Source organism: Camelus bactrianus, chromosome X, assembly GCF_048773025.1.
Source record: "Camelus bactrianus isolate YW-2024 breed Bactrian camel chromosome X, ASM4877302v1, whole genome shotgun sequence".
In the NCBI taxonomy this organism is placed as follows: Eukaryota; Metazoa; Chordata; class Mammalia; order Artiodactyla; family Camelidae; genus Camelus; species Camelus bactrianus.
Window position 1 is genome coordinate 28,309,696 of NC_133575.1, and position 21,520 is coordinate 28,331,215.

General features: G+C 34.1%; 1 protein-coding gene across 1 annotated transcript in view; it reads left to right on the forward strand.

The window, feature by feature from the left end:
• CFAP47 (cilia and flagella associated protein 47) overlaps positions 1-21,520 on the forward strand; it is a 423,400-nt gene that overhangs the window by 197,751 nt on the left and 204,129 nt on the right. Inside the window, exons 38-39 of the mRNA XM_074358969.1 lie at positions 7,138-7,288; positions 10,446-10,534. Coding sequence (XP_074215070.1) covers positions 7,138-7,288; positions 10,446-10,534 — 240 coding nt within the window. The remainder of the gene's footprint in view (positions 1-7,137; positions 7,289-10,445; positions 10,535-21,520) is intronic.

The window sequence follows — 21,520 nt, forward strand, 5'->3', positions numbered from 1 at the left end:
CCTCAGTACTTTGATCATTGAGATCTATTCTGTCCTTCAAATAGGATGATACAAATGAAAAGGATTAAGGTTCCCCTCTTCCTGCTTTGTTCACTCATCAACCTAATAACCTCTTCCAGTATTTCAGAGCTCCCATTATATGGAAATTCTTCCTAACAACTGCCCTAAACCTCTGATGTTTTAGCTTAAGACTGTATGTCTTGTTAGTGAAGCTAACATTTATAGTTTCTATTTTTAATGTGAAACCTGTATACCTGTGTTGTTGAAAATTTGACTGTTACAGAAAAATATAAAGAAAACAAAAATCGCCTAGAATCTCATCAGATAAACACGTTTAATTTATTAGTTCATTTCCTTCCAGTCTTTTTATATGTACAAGCATGTGTTTATTATAATATATGCATAATTGGATATTTACAAAATAAATGCAGTATATATGTAAATATTAAAATACTTAATACCTGTTAAACATGTGCTCTGTATGATATAGTATGCACTTTATGTACCTTTTCATATTTAATCGTCCTGGCAACCATATTAGTGTCTTCATTTTATAGAAGAAAACATTGGGCACAAGGACATTGTATCATTTACTCACTTTTCCCTGCTATTAAATGAAGTAGAGATTCAAAACCAGCCAATATAAATCCAGAGTTGGCAGTCTTATTTAACTGACAGCTGCATGTACTGTGTGTGTGTTTATATCATACTCATACAACGCCCCTGGCCTTAGTTATTTGTGGTTTGACTATTTGTAAGAAATCCTGAAGATCTGTGGCACATAATTGTATCATTTTTGTTTCTCCAGGAACTGGTCTGTGAGAATATTTCACTTGGGTAAACCTAACAGCCTACTTCCCATTAATTTTTTAGCAGTGCTTTTTTTCCTTTTTATTCACCATTGCACCTTTTATGGTTTATATCAATAGAGACATATTTATAAATATTAGCTTCATGAGGTTTTTAACACATGCCAAGTGACCATTAACTGGCCATATTTACATGGATACATACTCCCACATGTAATGATGAATAAATGTATTCATATTTTGACCACATTGTACATATGCATATATTCTTATTTTCAACTTCTTTATCTTTTTTTAGTCAAAATTTAACTTGCACCTGCTTTAATAACTCAAATATGTAGAGGAGTTTAACATGCAAAGCAAGTCCTTCTCCCCTGATATCCCCACCTCCAGAGATCCACTACTTGAGCACCTACTTTTAACTCTTTCAACTATGTCTAGTTTTAGTTCTTCCAATGGTTACTTCCATAAATATAAATAATCTGTGTATCTTTGCCAATATTTTTGTTATATCAACTTCAAAAATACTGTCTTGATGTTTAGCTATAATATTTAATGATCTTGGTCACTTATTACTCTAGATATATTGCCCTCCCACCAAATGTCACTAGTTATATCTTCTATTCATTACTGTTCCAAGAGTACAAATGTAGATTGTAAATATTTCTTATACTATGAATATACAAACTATCTGTTGCCTCCTTTTTTAAGCTGAGAAAATTAATAAATTCTAAAGAAGTACATAAAATCTTTCCTTCAGGTATCTCACATTCTAGAGCACTTTGCCTTTCATTCTTATTTGGCCTGATAGCTTTCCAGACCTATTGAAGAGATGTCAGTATTGGTCACTGTTTATTTCTCTTTGGATAGAAATGAATATCTGCCTCTTTCTTAGTGTATTCACTTATTTGCTAAAAAAAAAAACTGCCTTTATGAAACCTTCTAAAAAGTGTGAGAGAGGTAAATATCCCCAAATTTTGGTTTTTCAGCATATCTTTTGACTACACTTACACTTGATTCATATTTTACTTGGTATTTTTCCAAGTTGAAAGGATTTTCCCTCATAACTCTTGAGATAATTGTTCCACCTGCCTCATAATATTTGGTGTTTGTGATGAGAAAATCTATTATTCTGTTTCCCCACACCTCTGGAAGTTTTTAGAATCTTTCATTGTGTTCTGATATTGTTCTGGAATGCATCAAGGAGGGTCATTTTTTTATTCACTGTCTGGGTACAATGTGAGTCCTTTTAATTATGAAGTTGTTTTTCACAAGCTCTGGAAAATTTCCTTAAATTATTTCTTTCATCATTTTCTCTGCTCTCATTTCCTAACCTTTAGTTGTTGGATATTGAACCTGTTAATTAGGTCTTCTATGTATCCTAGCTTATCACTCATATTTTTCAGGTCATTGCTTTTTCCTCTATCAACAAGCCTCCTTTTCCAACTGTTTCCTTTAGGTAAGAGAGAGAGAGAGAGAGAGAGATAATCTATATGTATTTGTAAGAATACTTTCATTTTCATTGGGTATGTCTATTTCACAGCATCTTGTTCTTAAATTAGGGTTATAGTATCTTCATAAATGTCTCTGACTTTTACATTATGACTTTACGTTCTCTGTTACCTCTGTTGTTTTTATTTTATTTGAGGTCAGCTGATATATTTATCTCGGTCTTAGTGTTTCATGTTGATGGATATACTCTAATGACTTGTGATACTTGTTTATATATAATATGGCAATAGACAACTAAATTGTGATCCTGTATATGCACAGGTTTGTCAATTGGTCGACTTCACTACGGTGAAAAACATTCTATTTTTATGCCCAGTTGCCTGGCATCCTACACTGGCCCTAGGAAGAATATGGTTGTCTGAATCCTATTTTGCCCTCCATATGACTAGGTATTTCTGGAAATGGCTTCTCCAGAAGTCTACAGGGCAGCTTTGTTTCTTATATTAGCCTCTGTGCAGATGCTCATTGATGATTTCCTCTAACTAGTAGCTTTAAAACAAACAAAACAGACAAACTTTTATTATCATTTTAATGAGATTTCTCTTAGAGAAGCAGTGAATCTGGGTTTTAGATGCCATTGTGGCTTAGAACCCTTTTATCATGTCATTTATCAGTTAAATGCTGGGCTTAGATACTGACACGTGTAGGCTTTATGACTCAGCCTCATTTTTCTTATTTGGAAAATGGGGATCAGAATATTTACCCATAGTGCTGTCAGTAGTGAATGTAATTATATAGGCAAAACATCTAGTTCTGTAACTGGAACTTAGACAAGCAGTACATATTTGCCTCCATCCTCTAAATTCCAAGTGCCCATAATTCATAGATGAAAATATATCAACACTACTCACAAAGGTTTATAGTATAGCAGAGTGCCACACAATCGAACACGTGAGGATATAATTTAATAGTTGTTTTATTTGTGGATGTGTGTATAAAACTAGAGGAAAATACAAAACAAAAGAAGCACCTAAGTGTTCTTAGGGAAACCCCAGAAAGTTTCCCAGAAGATACAAAGCTTAATTCTCAGTATGTATAGATAACAGACATTCACTTCTAGATGCATTTTATTTTGTAGGCTCTAATGCCATTTTTAGGTGTTTTTAAAAAATATCTTTTTTGCTCGATTAAATAATTTTGAAGTCTTTAGTTTTTATACTTAGGTTTCTGAAAATATTTTGTTTTCCTAAAAGAAAATATGTAGGATTATCATTATATATATTATATATTATATAATTATGTGTACCACATCCTGCCTTAGAGTCTGTCTAAATCATGATTAATAATGGCTCTTTCTGCCAGTTGTGGATTTAAATTCCCTGAGATATAATTTATACAGAAAAGATTAAACAGCTCCACCAACATATAAATAAACATATTTCTGCATCTAACTTGATGACTAAATTTAGCTATAATCATAGAGTCACTATCATAAAAGTGAAAATATACTTCGAAAAAACGGTTCTCTTTCTTTTTTTCCTCGTTATTCTCATTGAGCCATCTGGGCACTGACATTGATGTGTCATATATTTATTCTCCATCTCTTCCAAAGGCCAAGTTGAAGTAGTTTATGAGGTACATGTAATATCAAGGAGATTTTTTTAAATGAGGGAAGGCAGTTGGAGCAGAGAGAAAATAAAAGGTAAGAAAATTAAGATAAAGGCCGTAATTATGATACACATGTCTGGATACCTAAGACACTTACGTGAAGTGGATGACCCACGTGATTCTAAACTTTCTAATACACTCAGTAAGGCATATGCTCCAGTATGACTACCAGATTTGTAAAAGGAATATCTACGCTCAAGAGAAGCTCAAATCTTCATGGTCCTACAACCAACCATTGGCCTCATAAAAAGGATACTGTATTTTAAGACGTGTTTCATAGAACTTAAGTATAGTTCCATGAACTTACTTACTTAGTACATGTTATTTAGATTATGGTCATTCTTCAACACCCTTTTTCGTCATCTTCCATGGAGAGCCAATCCATTACCTAGTCATACTAATTTTACCTTATGTGTCTAAAATTTGGTGTTTTTCCCTCTTACCCACCTCTTTCATCCTAGTTTCATGTACTGTCATCTTTAAACTGGGCTGCTACAGTAGATCATAAAAGGCTTCTCTGCAATCCATCCTTTCTGTTAGAATAGCAACAATCTTTTTTGATGTAAATTTGGTCATGTTACTCTTCTGTTTGAAATATTGCAATAGCTTCCCATCACCATTAGGATATAGACTGAATATCTCAACATGGTCTGTGGCCTTTCATGGCTGGCCTTTAGCTATATCTTCATCACTAATACCCTTGCTCTCTAAGCTTCAGCACCACTGGCCTTTGGTAAGTTCTTCAAACATATCATAAGTCCTCATACTAGAGGCATGGATGCCTTTTTTCCTCCCCTGCTCATTCTACCTAACTCATTCTCATCCTTCATATCCCACCTGATACATCACTTCCTCTGATCCTTTGGACTATATCACACTCTCCATTATGTGCTCTCATACCCCTTCATAGCACATACAGAATTTATAATTTTCACATTTATTTTGTGATGATATAATTAATGCCTGCCATGTCCTATAAAATGTAAGCTCCAAGAGATCAGGAATAGTGGGGTTTATTTTTAATAATTACTTTATCTCAAAAACGTAAAACAATGTCTGGAACATTGTAAGTTCTCTGTTAATATCAATTGAATGAATGAATGAATGGCTTTATCTAATAATGAATTTTAGAATATCTAGAAAAATCTTAAATCACTCACAGGTATCTTAACACATAATTTGAGCATATGTACCCAGAAAAAGATCCCAAAGTCAAATATTTTTGTTCTCAATTAAATTTAAGCCTATGAGCTTTTCATAATAGCCAAGAAAATGTCCTTTTGTGCAAGTTGAGGGGATTAATGATATTATATCTGAATAAAATTGTGAATAAAAGCCAGGCTGGGCTAACAAGAAAAGCTGGGCTGGGCTAACAAGATAACTCACAAGTCTAAGTATTGGAATACTGATCTGAGTTCTGCTGGACTAACTCGTAAATCTAAGTTAATTAGTGTTGGTTTGCTGTTCATGTTTTTTTTGCTAGCCAGCTGGATTTTCAAAGATACATATCTGGCTTTGGAATGTTGGTTTGCTGCCTCCCTGCCTCCACTTTTGGTAATGATGATGCTAAAGCTGTTCCATGCCTATTGGCCGAATACCCCCAAGCTTGTACTTTACCTTATAAAATCTCATGCGCACGTCTTGGAGGTGCTCAGAGCTTCGGAGCAGAAGCCCCTCTGAGCCCGCCGGCATAATACATCTGAGTACTCCAACCCTCCGAGTGGTGCTTGTTTCTTGGTTGACCTGTTGTTTCTGTAACAAAATCATTCCCACTTCTGCTAGATGTGAACTGTAATTTTCCCTAAAAAACAATTTTGAGAACATTTCAATTAATTTTTAAAGTCCTTCATTCACTTTATGCTACTCGCTAAACTCACCTATTCAACAGAAATTCCTCACAGGTTCTGGGAAAGTTAAGCCAAAGTTTAATGCCGAGAGAATCTATTTCCATCTCCATTCCTGAATGTGTGTGTCCTAAGGGAAGGCAGTGGGTGATAGTTTGTACAAAGTTAACTGTGGTAATGATGTATGAGTCTAACTATGGTAAAAGCCAGAGAAAAAGCAAAGGTAAAAATGTCCCCAAGGTTTACCACCCACAGCTGTGGCAAGGCAAGGCAAGGCTGAAAGATTCAGCCAGTAAAGAAAAATTGAGCCCATTTTTCATTTGGAGAATTCATTACTTACATAAACAGTGAAAGTGAAAGTTACCAAAGGGCCCAGATTCCTGTATCCCTTATGTAGAGTGACACCAAAACAAGAGAAGCCAGATGACTGCATCATGCATACTAGGATACCTGTTGCTTATAATCAATTTCATGCTTCAACTAAGCAGTTTTGTAGCCAGTAACTCTACCCTGAAGGGAGCTAGGTGGCAAGCGTCAGACCTCATCAGAATCTAGGAGGCAATGAGAAACTGTCTGCTGATAGCCTCTCAGGGAAGATAGAGGGGCAAGTGAGAAATGTTCTTGGAGCAGTGCTTCAGGAAACTCCATGTTTTGTGTTATGAGAGGATCACAGAGCTTTCTGCCAAGACTTACATTCACCACAGTTCAGCTTTGTGTCTATGGTGTCTGTTGTTATGCACGGTTGCCAGGGTGCCATGATTTAGTCATTCCCCTAGAAACTGAGAAGTGAAATCTCCAACTCATAGATTCTTTACCATTTTACTATATTTTACACTAGAAAGTTGAAAATTAAAGGAGATGGATGAGTTTTCCTTATTCTTTTAATTAAGTATATCTTTCAAATAAAAGTCATGCAACTTATACCATTATTTTGATTTGAGGTTTGAATTTTATTTTCACCCAGTTATAGGTATTTTTTCTTAATTCCTACTTTCTCATTTTTTTTCCCTCCATGTGCTGTGACTAAGAATGTGCCTAATCAGTAGCACAGAATGTCCTATGAAACTCACACAAAAATACATGTATGATTTCCTGTGGCTAGCTGTTAGAAAACCCAGTGTTTGGTAGATTATACATACATTTGGAATTTAACTTTAGGTTTTACAGACTGGTTGAAGATGTTTGGACTGATAACAGTAACTCAATTATAGCCTTTCTAAAATCTGCAGCAATCTTTAATTTTATTGTGGAAGTGAGTGTATTAACAGAGGGTGGGACCTGAACACATGGTTGGCACTGAATAGTGGCTTGTTAGTTGTCTTTTTCTCAATACAATATTTTCTCTTTTATCTTTTATTAAATAGAAACCAAACTACCATCACTCTGAAATTTACCAGTCACTTCCTCCATCCTGCTGAAGCGTCACTGCTGTTAATTTCCAAACCGAAGAATGGAATAGGAGGTAGTACGATGACTTTTGCCCTCAAGGGTGAAGTCCTCAGTTTTAAAGCCATTGTAAGTAAATTATACCGATTTTATGTTTTTGTGTCTCTTCTCAAGCCATGGAGTGTCCCAGGCACAGCTCTTCTTCAAAGTTTTATCTCCTGGCAGCTCTTGTTCTTTGAGATTGTGTGTGTTTACAGACACAGATGTGCACATACTTACATTTGCACAGTATTTGGCTTCTGTAGCTCTGTTATTCTTACTTTGATATTCTTTCTTTGGAAGTAAGTCTCCAATTTTATAGTAGATGTTGAAGGACTTGTATTTACTTTATTTTTTAAAATTTTAATACAATTTTAAAGGTTATTTTCCATTTATAGTTATTACAAAGTATTGGCTCTATTCCCCATGTTGTACTGTACATCCTTGAGCCTGTCTTACACCCAACAGTTTGTACCTTCTCCCCCAACGCCTATGTTGTTCCTCCCCACCTCCCCACTGGTAACCGCTAGTTTGTTCCCTGTATCTGTAAATCTGCATCTTTTTTTGTTATATTCATTAGTTTGTTGTGTTTTTCAGATTTCGCATATTAGTAATATCATATAGTATTTGTCTTTCTCTGTCTGACTTATTTCACTTAGCATAATGCCCTTCAAATCCATCCATGTTCCTTCAGATGGCAAAATTTCCTTCTTTTTATGGCTAAGTACATATTGTATATTGTGTGTGTGTATGTGTGCGCATGTATATATATGTATACATGCGCACACACCCCATATCTTTATTCATTCATCCATCAATGGACACTTAGGTTGTTTCCATATCTTGGCTATTGTAAATAATGCTGCACTGAACATGCGGGTGCATGTATCTTTTTGAATTAGTGTTTTGAATTAGTGAATTACATACCCAGAAGTAAAACTGCTGGATCGTATGATAGTTCTATCTTTAGCTGTTTAAGGAAGCTGCATACTGTTTTCCATAGTGGCTGTACCAATTTACATTCCCACCAACAGTGTACAAGCGTTCCCTTTTCTCTACATCCTTGCTGACATTTGTTATTTGTGTTCTTTTTGATGATAGCCATTCTGATAGGTGTGAGGTGGTATCTCATTGTGGTTTTGATTTGCATTTTCCTGATGATTAGCGATGTTAACCATCTTTTCACATGCCTGTAGTCATCTGCATTTTTATGGTGATTTTTTTGTTTATTTTTTTATTGACGTTAACATCAGTTTACAACATTATATCAGTTTCACGTGTACAACCTTATAGTTCTGCTACTATATACCCTAGAGTGTCCTTACCACCAAAAGTTTACTTTCTATCCATCACCATACAGTTGATCACCTTTACACTTTTTGCCTGTCCCCCCTTAACCCCAACTCCCCCACCCCCATAACCACTGCTCTATTCTCTATATCTGTATGTTTATTTTTATATTCCAAATATGAGTGAAATCATGTAACCGTTTTTGTCTTTCTCTGTCTAACTTACTTCACTTAGAGTAATACCCTCTAAATCCCTTCCATGTTGCCACAAATGCCAAGATTTCATTCTTTCGTAATGGCTGAGTAATATTTCATTACACACACACACACACACAGACACACACACACACACACACACACCCCACATCTTCTTTATCCATTCCTCCATCGATGGACACCTAGGCCACCTCCATATCCTGGCCGCCATGAATAATGCTGCTGTGAACATTGGGGTGCATGCATCTCTTCGAATTAGTGCCTTCATATTCTTCGGAAAAATACCCAGAAGTGGGTGTAGTCATCTGCATTTTGAAAGGATTTGTATTGACTGTTAAGGTCGGCTTTTCACAATTACATTTGTGCCTTTTATCAAGGAGTCATTCACTATACCCATAACAATTTACATGCCTTTCTACCATGGAGACTTGTGATTTAAGTTAAAGCAGTCCCTGGGCTATGTCTGTTTTCAGTTAAATTAAGATTTGGTGGTTTACACAGCCAAGAAAAACATAACTCTTTTCTGACAGGAATATTCATCAGTTTACCTTGAGTGTCCTATGGAGCAAGTCTGTTATAAAGATAATGCTAAGACTGGCATTCAGTGAGAGGTGATGATGTTCCAGGCAGAGTTCTAAGTGTTAATATCTCAAAGGATGGGAGAGAAGGATTTTTAAATCTCTATAAAATGGTTGTGATATTGCTGTGATTGCCATTAGTTTGTCTAAATATTATTTTCTACTGTGGGTGTATGATAAAGAAGTAAATTTATGCTGCCAGATTTCCATATGGATTATAAAGAATTGTAAATGTGCGGTGGCCTGAGTGGGAAGTATGAAGAGTGACTTTAGTAAAGGCCAGTTGTGTGAGGAGAGCATTAAGACGCTCACACGGACAGAATGGCTTATTAGATAAGGATACAGAGCAGGCATTTGATTGTACTGAGATGAGTATTGTGATCTTCTAATTTCCTCCTGAACAATGAACTCTTACACTTCCCAACCCTGTCACATAAATTCTCTGAAACAAACCATTGCTTTGCCGCATGTGTCTAAGCAACATGCATGGTGTTAGCCTGTCATGAACATGGCTCTTGAGCAGAAAAGCTGACACCTGAAGCTCATGTGGTCTCTGTTTACTTTTTGGTCTTAGACACCAGGAAGGTATATTGGATAATATTGGAGAAATAGGTAAGGACATGATTAGTCTAAAATAGCAGAATTCCTGGAATCTTTTCCTTTGTGGAAATCTTTTGGGAAATTTGAGTTTTAGTTTTATATTTGTGCTTTTATTACAGTAAAAATATGTCAGTGCAGCCACCACATTATAAACACAGGCATGCCACAGTCACATACACTCGAACTCAGGTATGTGCCACACCCATACACACCTGCCTCTTCCTTATGTAATGTTTATTAGGTATATAGATGATTAATTAATTTGCATATGTAAAGTCGTGTTCAGTCATTAACAAAATGAATTTTAAGGAAATTAACTTGGGAGACACTATTGTGACAAATCATTCAGTTGTTAGCACAGGATTATGGATCAGTGATGAGGTAAAATCTATTTTTATTCTTTCCCACCCAGATTTTAGCAGTGCAATGTTAATATAAATTAATATTACTGTAATATTTAAATAGACAGTTTTTTAGGAACTTTAAGTTTATATTTCATAATTCAGGATATTCTTTTTTATTATTAGCATGTAATATGTTTTATTTATTTATTTTTTACCTTAGGCTATTATAAAATGTAGATCCCCATGTTATAAATGGAAAGAAATCACTGTGAATGTTAAAAATCCCTTCCACGCTGCTGGAGACTTCAGGTAAGTTATTGTTTTGATGTAAATTTATTGCAATTAGCATATCCAGTCTTAAGAGAAGTATGTAATTTTCTTCAACCTGAACTATTTCGAGGAGAAATTTTATGTATTTACATTGCTATAAATTTATAAGCCTCAGCAGATAAAATAGAACAAATAGTGAAGGTAAATCAGTTTTCCTTGAAATCCTATTTGATCTCTACAAAGTTAAGTTTGATCATGTCAAATTTGTGAATTTTATGTAAGCTTTCTGTTTATTGAGAGTTACAATTCTTTCAGTATTTTAAAATTTCTAATTAATTGACTTTTTAGCTTCTCATTGTATTGCATCTGTTAATGTCCAAAAGTGAAATGTTGATTCAGGCAGAAAATTTATTTTTACTTGCGGCATCATGATTAAAACCGCACATTAAGCATGCATTTGTGAATCTTGAGATTTAACAACAGTGATAACAACATAAATTTGAAATGAAAAGACAATATAGTGTTGAAGTGTTATTTAAGGCCACAAATAGAAAGATATCTTTTTATAAATTTACATGTTGAGGGAGAAGATGGATAATGATACTCCTCCCTCCCTTGTATGAATGTAGCCCTCACACTTAGGCAATGGGCATATAAACTCACAAATTTAAAGCCAGTCGCAAAATGTGTAAAATCAGTATTTTATAGTAAATATATATTACTTTCAAAAATAAAGAATAATGAAAGAGGATGAATAAGAAAGGATATTTAATGGCATATAATTCATATAGCCATTATTTTGATGTTAGAAACACTATAATAAGTGACCTAGTTTTTAATACTACACTTACAAAAATGATCAGAATTTGGTTATTATTAATAATCTTATATCAAATAAACTTTAATTTTTTTATTGAAGTAGAGTCAGTTACAATGTGTCAGTTTCTGGTGTATAGCACAATGTCTTTTAAAATAAAATTTAAAATTTCATATATTTTCCAAAAAGTTATATGCAGCACAGTGACCAGATTTGATCCTGTTTTATCAAAATTTAACATTACTTTTAACAAATAAGGTAACCTAGTCTAGATTTTTTAAAATGTTTTTATTGAGATATAGTTGATACACAATAGTGTATATTGAGGTGTACAACATGATGATTCACAATTTTTAAAGGTTGTACTCCATTTATAGTCATAAAATATTGGCTATGTTCCCTGTGCTGTACAACATATCCTTACTTTGTACATAGTAGTTTGTACCTCTTAATCCCCTACCCAGCCTAGATTTAACAGAGACAGAATTGACTCCCACACTTCTATCCACCAGATCAGTAATTCTCAAATTCCTTTATAGCAGCATGTGATTCTTTCATGCTGTATAATACTTTTTTCACATGTTGTATGATTTGGTTTGCTAGTATTTTGTTGAAGGTTTTGCATTTATAACCAAAAGATTTATTAATGTAATTTTCTGGTGATGTCTCTGTCTTGTTTTTGTTTGTTTGTTTATTTTGTTTTGTTTTGTTTGTATCATTAATACTACACTCACAGAAAGATTTCAGAAACTGTCCTTTCCATACTATTTTTGGGGAGAGTCTGTGAATAAATAGTATCAATACTTCCAAATGTTTCGTAGAATTCACAACTAAAGCCATTCAGGTCTGAACTTTGTTTTGTGGGAAATTTATTTTATTATTAATTCCATCTCTTTACTTGTTATAGCCTAATCAGATTTTCAATTTCTTCTTGAATCAGTTTGATACTTTATGCCATTCTGAGAATTTTGCATTTCCTCTAAGTTATCTAAGTTGTTGGCAAAGAAGTTTTCATAGTATTCCCCTATAAACCATTTTACTTTTTCCTTCAAAGGCAATAGTGATGGCCCCTCTTCCATCCTTTATTTTAGGAATTTGATTCTTCTCTCCTTTATTCTTGATCAATCTAAGATTTGTTAATTTTATTTACCTTTTCAAAGAACCTTCTTCTGGTGTCCTTAATATTTTCTGTTGTTTTTCTTTATCTTTTTTTAAAAAAAATCTTTACTTGAGGTATAATTGATATGCCAAAAACTACACATGTAAAGTATACAATTTGATGATTTTGGACATATGCATGTACTGTGATACTGTCATCACAATTGAGGCAGTAAACATATCCATCACTTCCAAATGTTTCCTTGTATTCCTTTTTGTTTGTTTGTTTGTGGTAAGAATGCTTAACATGAGAATTGCCCTCTTTAACAGATGTTTCAGTGCACAATACCATGTTGTTAACTGTATGCACTGTGTTGCATAGCACATCTCTAGTACTTAGTCATCTTGCATAACTAAAATATTACACAACAACTCCAATTTCATCCTCTTTTCATCCCCTAGCAACTGTCATTCTGTTCTCTGCTTCATGAGTTTGACTATTTTAGATACCTCATATAAATAGAATCATATACTGTTTGTCCTTTTGAATGTGGCTTATTTCACTTAGTATAATGTGCCCAAGATTCATCCATGTTGTCACATGTTGTAGGATTTCCTTTTTTTTAAGACTGAATAATATTTTGATAATAGCCATCCTAAGAGGTGTGAGGTGATACAGCTCATTGTGGTTTTGATTTGTATTTCTCTGATAATTAGTTATGTTGAGCACCTTTTCATATACCTATTGACCATCTGTGTGTCTTCTTTGGAGAAAGGTCTGTTCAAGTCCTTTGCCCATTTCTAATTTGATTACTTACCATATTATTATTATCATCATTATTATTGAATTGTTGGAGTTTCTTATAATATTTCAGCTTTTGTTGCCTGTGCTTTTGGTGTCATATCCAAGAAGTTATTGCCAAGACCGTTGTCAAGAAGCTTTCCCCTTATGTTTTTCTTCTAGATATACAGCTCTGGTCTTATATTTAATGATTCCATTTTTTGAATGCAGATATCCAGTTTTTCCAACATCTTTCAGTAAGGAGACTGTCCTTTCCCATTGTGTATCATTGGCATGCTTATCAAAGATCAGTTGACAGTGTACTTGGGGTTTATTTCTGGGCTATCATTGTTTTGTTTTTGTTTTTGTTTTTTGTCATATGTCTGTCTCTATGACAGTACCATTACTGCTTTAATTACTGTGGCTTTGTAATATATTTTGAAATCAAGAAATATGATGTCTCCATCTTTGTTCTTCTTTCTCAAGATCACTTTGGCTATTCTGGGTCTTTCATGGTTCCATATGAATTTTAGAATTTTTTTTCCTGTATTTGTAAAGAATGCCATTGGGATTTTGATGGGGGTAGCACTGAATATGGAGATGGCTTTGTTTAGTATGGACATTTAAACAATATGAGTCTTCCAATTCCTGAACATAGAATGTTTTCCTTCTTTGTGACTTTTAATATTTCTTTCATTCTATGTTCTGTAGTTTTCAGCGTACAAATCTTTCACTTCCTTAGTTAAGTTTTTTCCTCAGTACTTTATTCTTTTTGATGCTGTTGAAAATGAGATTTTTTTTTTTTTAGTTTTCCTTTTCAGATAGTTTGGAATTAGTCTATAGAAACACAACACTTTTAGTGCTGATTTTGTATCCTGCAACTTTACTGAATTTGTTTATTCTAACAATTTTCTTTTTTCTTTTTACTTATTGATGGAGTCTTTAGGGTTTTCTATAAATAAGGTTGTATCACCTGCAAACAGAGATGATTTTTCTTCTTCCTTTCTGATTTTGTTGCCTTTTATTTTTCTTGCACAAACGCTCTGGCCAGGACTTCCAGTACTATGTTGTATAGAAGTAATGAGGGTGGACATCTTTGTGTTCCTTTAAGATCGTAAAGGAAAAGCTTTCAGTTTTTTCACTATTGAGAATGAAATTGGCTGTGGGTTTGTCATATGTGGCTTTTAAATGTTGAGGTACATTCCTTCTACATCTATATTTTTCCCTTTATTTTTCTTCTTTTTACCATTTGACCCCCTTCACCCATTTCTTCCACCTACCTTATCCTCTGACTCTGACATTTACTAATCTGTTCTCCGTATCTATGAGCTTGTTTTAAGATTCTACATATGAGAGAGATCCTGTGGTATTTGTCTTTCTCTGTGACTTATTTCACTTACATAATGCCCTTGAGATACATCCATGCTGTTGCAAATGGTAAGATTTCATTGTTGTTTTTATTATTGAGTAATATTTCACATTATATATATATGGGTATATCACAATTTCTTCATCCATTCATCTGTCAGTGGACTCCATTTAGGTTGTTTCCATATCTTGACAATTATAAATAATGCTGCAGTGAACATAGGGATGAATGTATCTTTTATTTATTTTTGGGAGGGAGGGTGCATGTATCTTTTAAGAGTTAGTGTTTTTGTATTTTTCATATAAATACCCAGAAGTGGAATTGCTGAATCATATGGTAGTTCTATTTTTAGTTGTTATAGAACCCTCCAAACTATTTTTCCATAGTGGCTGCACCAATTTACATTCCCACCAGCAGTGCACAAATGTTCCCTATTCTCCTTATCCTCACTAACACTTACTATTTCTTGTCTTTTCGATGATAGCCATTTTAACAAATATAAGATACATCTCATTGTGGTTTTGATTTGCATTTGTCTCATGATTCATGATGTTAAGCATATTTTCATGTGCCTGTTAGCCATGTGTATGTCTTCTCTGGAAAATGTGTATTCAGATCTTCTGTCTTTTTTTTAAAATCAGATTATTTGTTTGTTTGTTCTGCTGTTGAGTTGTATGAGTTTTTTTTTTTTCCTTTCATACTTTGGATATTAGCCCCTTATCAGATATTTGATTTGCAAATATTTTCTACCATTCAGTAAGTTGCCTTTATATTTTCTTGATGATTTCCTTTGGTGTGCAAAAGCTTTTTAGTTCAATGTAGTCCCACTTACTTAGTTTTGCTTTTGTTGCTGTTGCTTTTGCTTTTGGTGTCAGATGCAAAATATCATCACTAAGACCTATGTCAAGGAGTTTACCTAAGCCTGTGTTTTATTCTAGGAGTTTAATGGTTTCAGGTCTTTTGTTCAAGTCTGTAGTTCATTTTAAATTAATTTTTGTGGATGGTGTAAAATACACATGTATTTTTGTGGCTGTCCAGTTTTCCCAGCACCACTTACTGAAGAGATTGTCTTTACTCCATTGTATATTCTTGGCTCCTTTGTTGTAAATTAATTGCCCAAATATGTGTGGATTTATTTCTAGGCTCTCTATTCTGTTCCATTGATGTATGTGTCTGTTTTTATGCCAATACCATACTATTTTAATTATTACAGCTTTCTAATGTTTGAAATCAGAAAGTGTGATAGTTACAGTTGTGTTCACCCATTTCATTTTTCAAATGGTTTTTCTTTTCCTTTCTCTTTCGCTTCTCTTTCTGTTAATTCCATGACACATATGTTGGTACATTTAATTGTGTACCATAAATTTATGTGATGGTTTATATTTCATTATTCAATTTTTCTCTCTGCTCTTCAGACTGCACAGTCTCTATCAATTTTGAAGTTTATTACTTTTTTTCCCTGTTAATTCAAATCTCTTGTTGAGCCCCTGTAGTGATTTTTTACTATCTGTTATTGTAGTTTCCAAATCCACAATTTCCATTTGGTTCTTCTACTCATTTCAGTCTCTTCTTTTTTGATATTCTCTATTTGATGTTCCACTGTCACCATGTCTTCCTTTACCTCTTTATTCATAGTTCCCTTAGTTTTTTAAGCCATTTTTAGTGGCTTTTGATTTAGTGTTCTGTTGAATATGGTAGCTGGTCACTCTAACAGTCAGTTTTTCTTGCATGCCTCTTTTATTGTTTCTTTGCTTGTTCATAATTTTTATGTTGGAAACTGGACATTTTTGAAAAAATATTGAGTTCTGGTCCTGTCTCCCATAGGATTGTTAATATTGTTTGGTTGTGTAATTTTTTTACTGACTAGCTGGCTTATTTTAGTTCACTACTTCCTCCTCGCCACATAAAACACACACACACACACACACACACACACACACACACACACACACACAGAGTATGAAGCTTCTGTTGGTGCTTATGTGGAATACAGCCTTAGGTATGCCCACAGTCATTCAGGGATAACAGTGATTTTGGCAGCGATTTCTTTGACTGTCTTTTTCTCTGTCCACACCCAGCTATTAAATTCCCCTAATTCCAATTCTATGGAAGGCATAAATTGCTTCTCAAATCAATTCAATCAAATCCAGCTCCTTTGAAATAATAGTTCCTTCAGTCAGTGTTTGAGATTTATTCTGACCCCAGGAGGGCTCCTCCCAGCTGTCTCTCTCCCCAGTTTTCTCCAGCAAACTAGCTTGGCTACAGTTTAGCCTGTATCTTCAGTTTACCAATCTCCTCCCAATTGCCTTTCACCACACTGCTCTATTTTTCAGAGGACCCTTTGGCTTAATCTTCACATGTTACTGAAAATGGAATCAGTTCCTTTGTGAAGAGATAAAGAGCTGTATGTTTTAAGTCCAGCTTCTCCCTCTAGGCAGAATCTCCGAGCCATGTCTCTTGGTGGAAGTAGGGACAGTGGTACACTTTTCTTGGAGTAACACCCCACATTAGGCGCTGAATGCTACGTGGGATGGGGAATGATAGCTTCATGTCTTCCTGGATTGCTTCTCACAGCATGCAACCACAACTTTATAAACCAGGGCAAAGGCAATTTCACACCCATGTAGAGCCTGTGATCCATGATTGGGTGCTCGGCCGAAGAAGGGAGCCCCTCAGCCCCTCTCAGCTTCATTTGCCCAAAACTTAGCTTCAGTAACACATACTGAGGACAGGAAGGAAAATGTTGCTGTCATACATCTCTGAAAAAGATAGTTCTCCAGCTGGGAGCTAGGAGAGGAATGAGCCCTGTATTCTTAGCTGTACTGGTCTAAAGTAGAGTTTCTGTCTTAACTGAGTGAAGGAGGAGGAGGAAGAGAGTGGTCTTGGTTCATATGCCACAGACTACACCTTTTCTTACTGAATTTAGTAAATATTATTGAATAGTTTTTTTTCCCCATCTACTATATGCCCTTAGGTTCATTTCCAGAGAGTTTAAATCATTTATTTTCATTCTCTTACTCATTTTTCTCAGAAGTAGTCCATGGAATTCTCATACTGTCATGCTGAAATAGTGTTTACTTTAAGTTCTACTTTGTTATTTGTATAGCCACTCCAATTCTCTTTTTGTTATTGTTTGCATAGTATTTTTTTTTTATTCTTTTGTTCCCAGTTTATGTCTTTGCACCAATGTTTGTCTTTTTACTAATCTATTTATATCCACTTCGTGGGTCTCTGCCTTTTGATTAGAATATTAATCCCTTTATAATTAATATCATTTTTGATACAAAAGGATTTATGTCTGCCATTTGATACTTGTTTTCTATGAGTCTTATGTCTTTGTTTAACTATTTCTTCATTACTGCTTGATTTTGTTTTAAATATTTATTTTTAGTGTGCCTTTTAAAATTTTTGTTTATTTTATTGTATGTTTTTACATTTTTTTCCTTAGTAGTTATCCTGAAGATTATAATTAGCATTCTAATTTCTAAAAATCCAGCTCAGATTGATACCAATTTAATTTCAATATAGTTCAGAAACTTTGCTTCAGTCTCTCTCCTTTTCCTAGCTCCTTGTTAGTGCTATTATGGTTATACCCATTACATCTTTATACAGTATAAGCTCATAAAACTGTTTTATATTTATTATCTCACACTGTTTTATTTTAAATCAGAAAGGAGAACAAAAAGTGTTGCAAATAAAATACATTTATAGCTTATTTGTTTTATGTATTTACCTGTGTAGTTAACTTTGTAGTTTTTATTTCATCACGTGGCTTAGAGTTCACCTCTAGTGTTGTTTTAAACTGAGGAAATTCCACTACTATTTCTTGTAGGGCAGGTCTGTTAGCAATGAATTCTTCCAGTTTTTATTTATTTGATAATACCTTAATTTCTCCTTAATTTTCGAAGGATAGTTTTGCTATATATAGTATTCTCTATTGGCTGTCTTCTTTCAGCACACTGTATACATCATCCCATTGCATTCTGTTCTTTAGAGTATAGGTGGGAATTCAATTGTTAATCTTATTGAGAAACAACAACAGTGTTGAGTCAACTTTGTCCTGCTTCTTACTGTGTCTTGGCCTTTCAGCATCTTGACTCTTGTTGTCTAGTTATGGAATCACCTTCAGTTTATCCTATGTAGAATTTTTTGTGCTTCTTAGATGTATAAATTAATATTTTTCATCAAATTAGGCAGGTTTTCATCATTTATTTCTTCACATTTTCTGTCTGCCTCTTTCTTTCCTGTCTTTTCAGGATTCTGATTAAGCTTATGTTTGTCTGTTTGATAGTGTTTCACAGTTCTCTGAGGCTCTGTTAATTTTTTCTTTATTGTTTTATCTTTCCATTCTTTACAATTAATCATTTCGCTTGACATATCTTGAAGTGCACTCATCCTTTTGCCACCTCAGACCTGCAGTTAAGTCCCTCTAGTGCTTTTTTATTTCATGTATTGTACTTTTTTAAGTCCAGAATTTATAATTAGTTCTTCTGTTTAATTTCTCTTTATTGATGTTCTTTATTTGGTGATACATAATTGTCTCCGGTAAGTGAGAAAGTTGGGGTTGACAAGTAGGGTTGAAGATCTTTGATATATTTTGGGAATCTCCTAAGCTATTGCAACTCTGCCTGTGGGCACCGTGTGACCCCATCTTCCTTTTATGTTTTAGTAGGCTCTTGTTTGATCCAGTTGCTGTAACAGCCTCAGGCACAATTGCTACTGATTGTTTTCAACAGACATCTTGGGGATGGGTGTTTTCCTTTGAGTCATTTTGATTAAGGACAACAGCTTGCAAATTAAGCTCTTCTAGGAAGCCTTTAGATGGGTTATAGTAACAGTGATCATGGATGGGACTCTTTTGAAGAGCTCCAGTCTCAGTCTGTTCCCTCCTGTGGCTTCAAGCTGAGAATTTTTTTTTACAAGTACCTTCGTTGCAAGGCTGCTAGTTTTCAAGGCTACTGCAGAGTTATGAAGGAGAGGAGGGGAGTTACAACAGAAAAGTTACAAGGCCACAGACTCTACTGTTCTTACCGAGGTTTGGCAGCTCTTCTTGAATAAACACTATTCAGATTGTTCCAAGCCTTTCTTTAGTTAACTAGGGTTCTGAAAAAGTTAATTTGGACAAATTCTTCCAGTGTTTTTGTTGCTTTTATACAGGAGAGATTATATGGTGGTTTTAAGCCATTTCCTGCCTTTCAGTTCCTGGTGGCTTGGTTTTATTATTTAAAATATGGGTTTTGTTGTAGGTTAGACTCTTGCTTCTCAAAGTGTGATCCTTGAGTAGGCAAAATCAACATTGCCTGGGGGCTTATTGGAAAACCAGAACCCTCCAATCCAGTTGAGTCAGAACCTGCATTTAACAACATCTCCAGAGTATTTGTTCTATAGTATTAGAGCAGTGCTGGTCTAAGTCAAGATTGCTCAATGTTTAATCCATAGACAGGCTTTCTCAAAAACATTTGGAGAGCTTATTTTAAATAGAACCCATGCCAGACTTTACTCAGTCAGAATTCATGCAAATAGAAATTTAGGAATCTGCATTTTGAACAAACTCTCCACATAATAATAATACACACTGAAGTGTGAGAACCACTGATTTAGAAACTACAGTAATTAAACAGGATCTTTTCCCATTTTAATGGCAGTTTATATTTCATTGTTACAGTTAATATATTTTTTTAAAAGCATGTTTATTGTAATTAAGCAGGGACTTTTCAAACAGAAGTGTGTGGAATGCTATTTCATTTCAAAATGGTACATGTATAGTATATGAAAAATCCAGTATATATTTTATTGGTTTAGTCTTTTTATTTGTGTGTCAAATTGTATTATCCTCGTGATTGGTTTTGAGCCAGAACAAATTATCTCCCAAATAAATTGCCCAGTGATTCACCATGGATTTATAGAAATATAAAGAAACATTATAAATGTTTTCTGCCTCATAATTATATGAAATTTAAATGAGAATTTAGTGCATGACTTAAAATTTAAATTACTCTCTATAGAGGAATTATTTCTACATTTGTTTAACTGTAACTTTACAATGATATAAGCAAATCTCTTAGTTTGATACACAGCTTACGTAGTTCATAGTTTACATTTTATTACAGTTAATTTTGTCTGTTTAAAACTTTTTAGTATTTAATAGTTATAAAATTCCTTACAACCCTTATAAGAAAGCATCAGAAATATCAAGTTAAAAGAAAAGGACAAAAACTGATGTTAGCATTCAGACATGGGGATATACAAATGCGTTGCATTTTACTTTGTGTGTGTATATTTGTGAATATGTGTGCTCTAAGACTAAAACATTTCATTAATTTTATTACTGATCTGTTTTTCATTGTAAAGCCAGTATTGTGAGATCTTAATATTATCGTTGCAGAGTAAAATAGATTTCTTTTAACAAACCAAGTTTGGATAAATCTGTGCTTAACAATATTATATAGATTTTGTACACTTCTGCAGGAGGAATTAGACATTCCTGACATAACTCTTCATGGCCTTTTTTACCTACTGCTATAGCATCATTTCCACACTATCCTCCACTATATTGTGGGCAACCTAAAACAGAGAGGATAACATACTCATGTTTGTACTTCCGGTACCTAGTCCCACACCTAACACATAATGAAGTCTCTGTAACTGTTTCTTGAATGAATGAGCATTATTATGTAGGAAGGACTGAATTTCTGTATGATTCCAAATAATGGCATAATTATTAATGAGTTAATTTAACTGGGTGTCCACATCTCATGTCTACTCCTAAAAGAAACATTTCTCTTTTCTGGAAATAGAAATTATTAAATGTGTATAGCTCTGACAATGTATTAAGATCAATGTGTAACTTCCTATTTTTTTCTGGAATATAATTTGCGTGGTCATTTATGCTCTAAAGTTCCTTGTCATGAGAATTCGTTGTTGCTTTTCTATATAAAAATATCATTTTTTACCTATTTC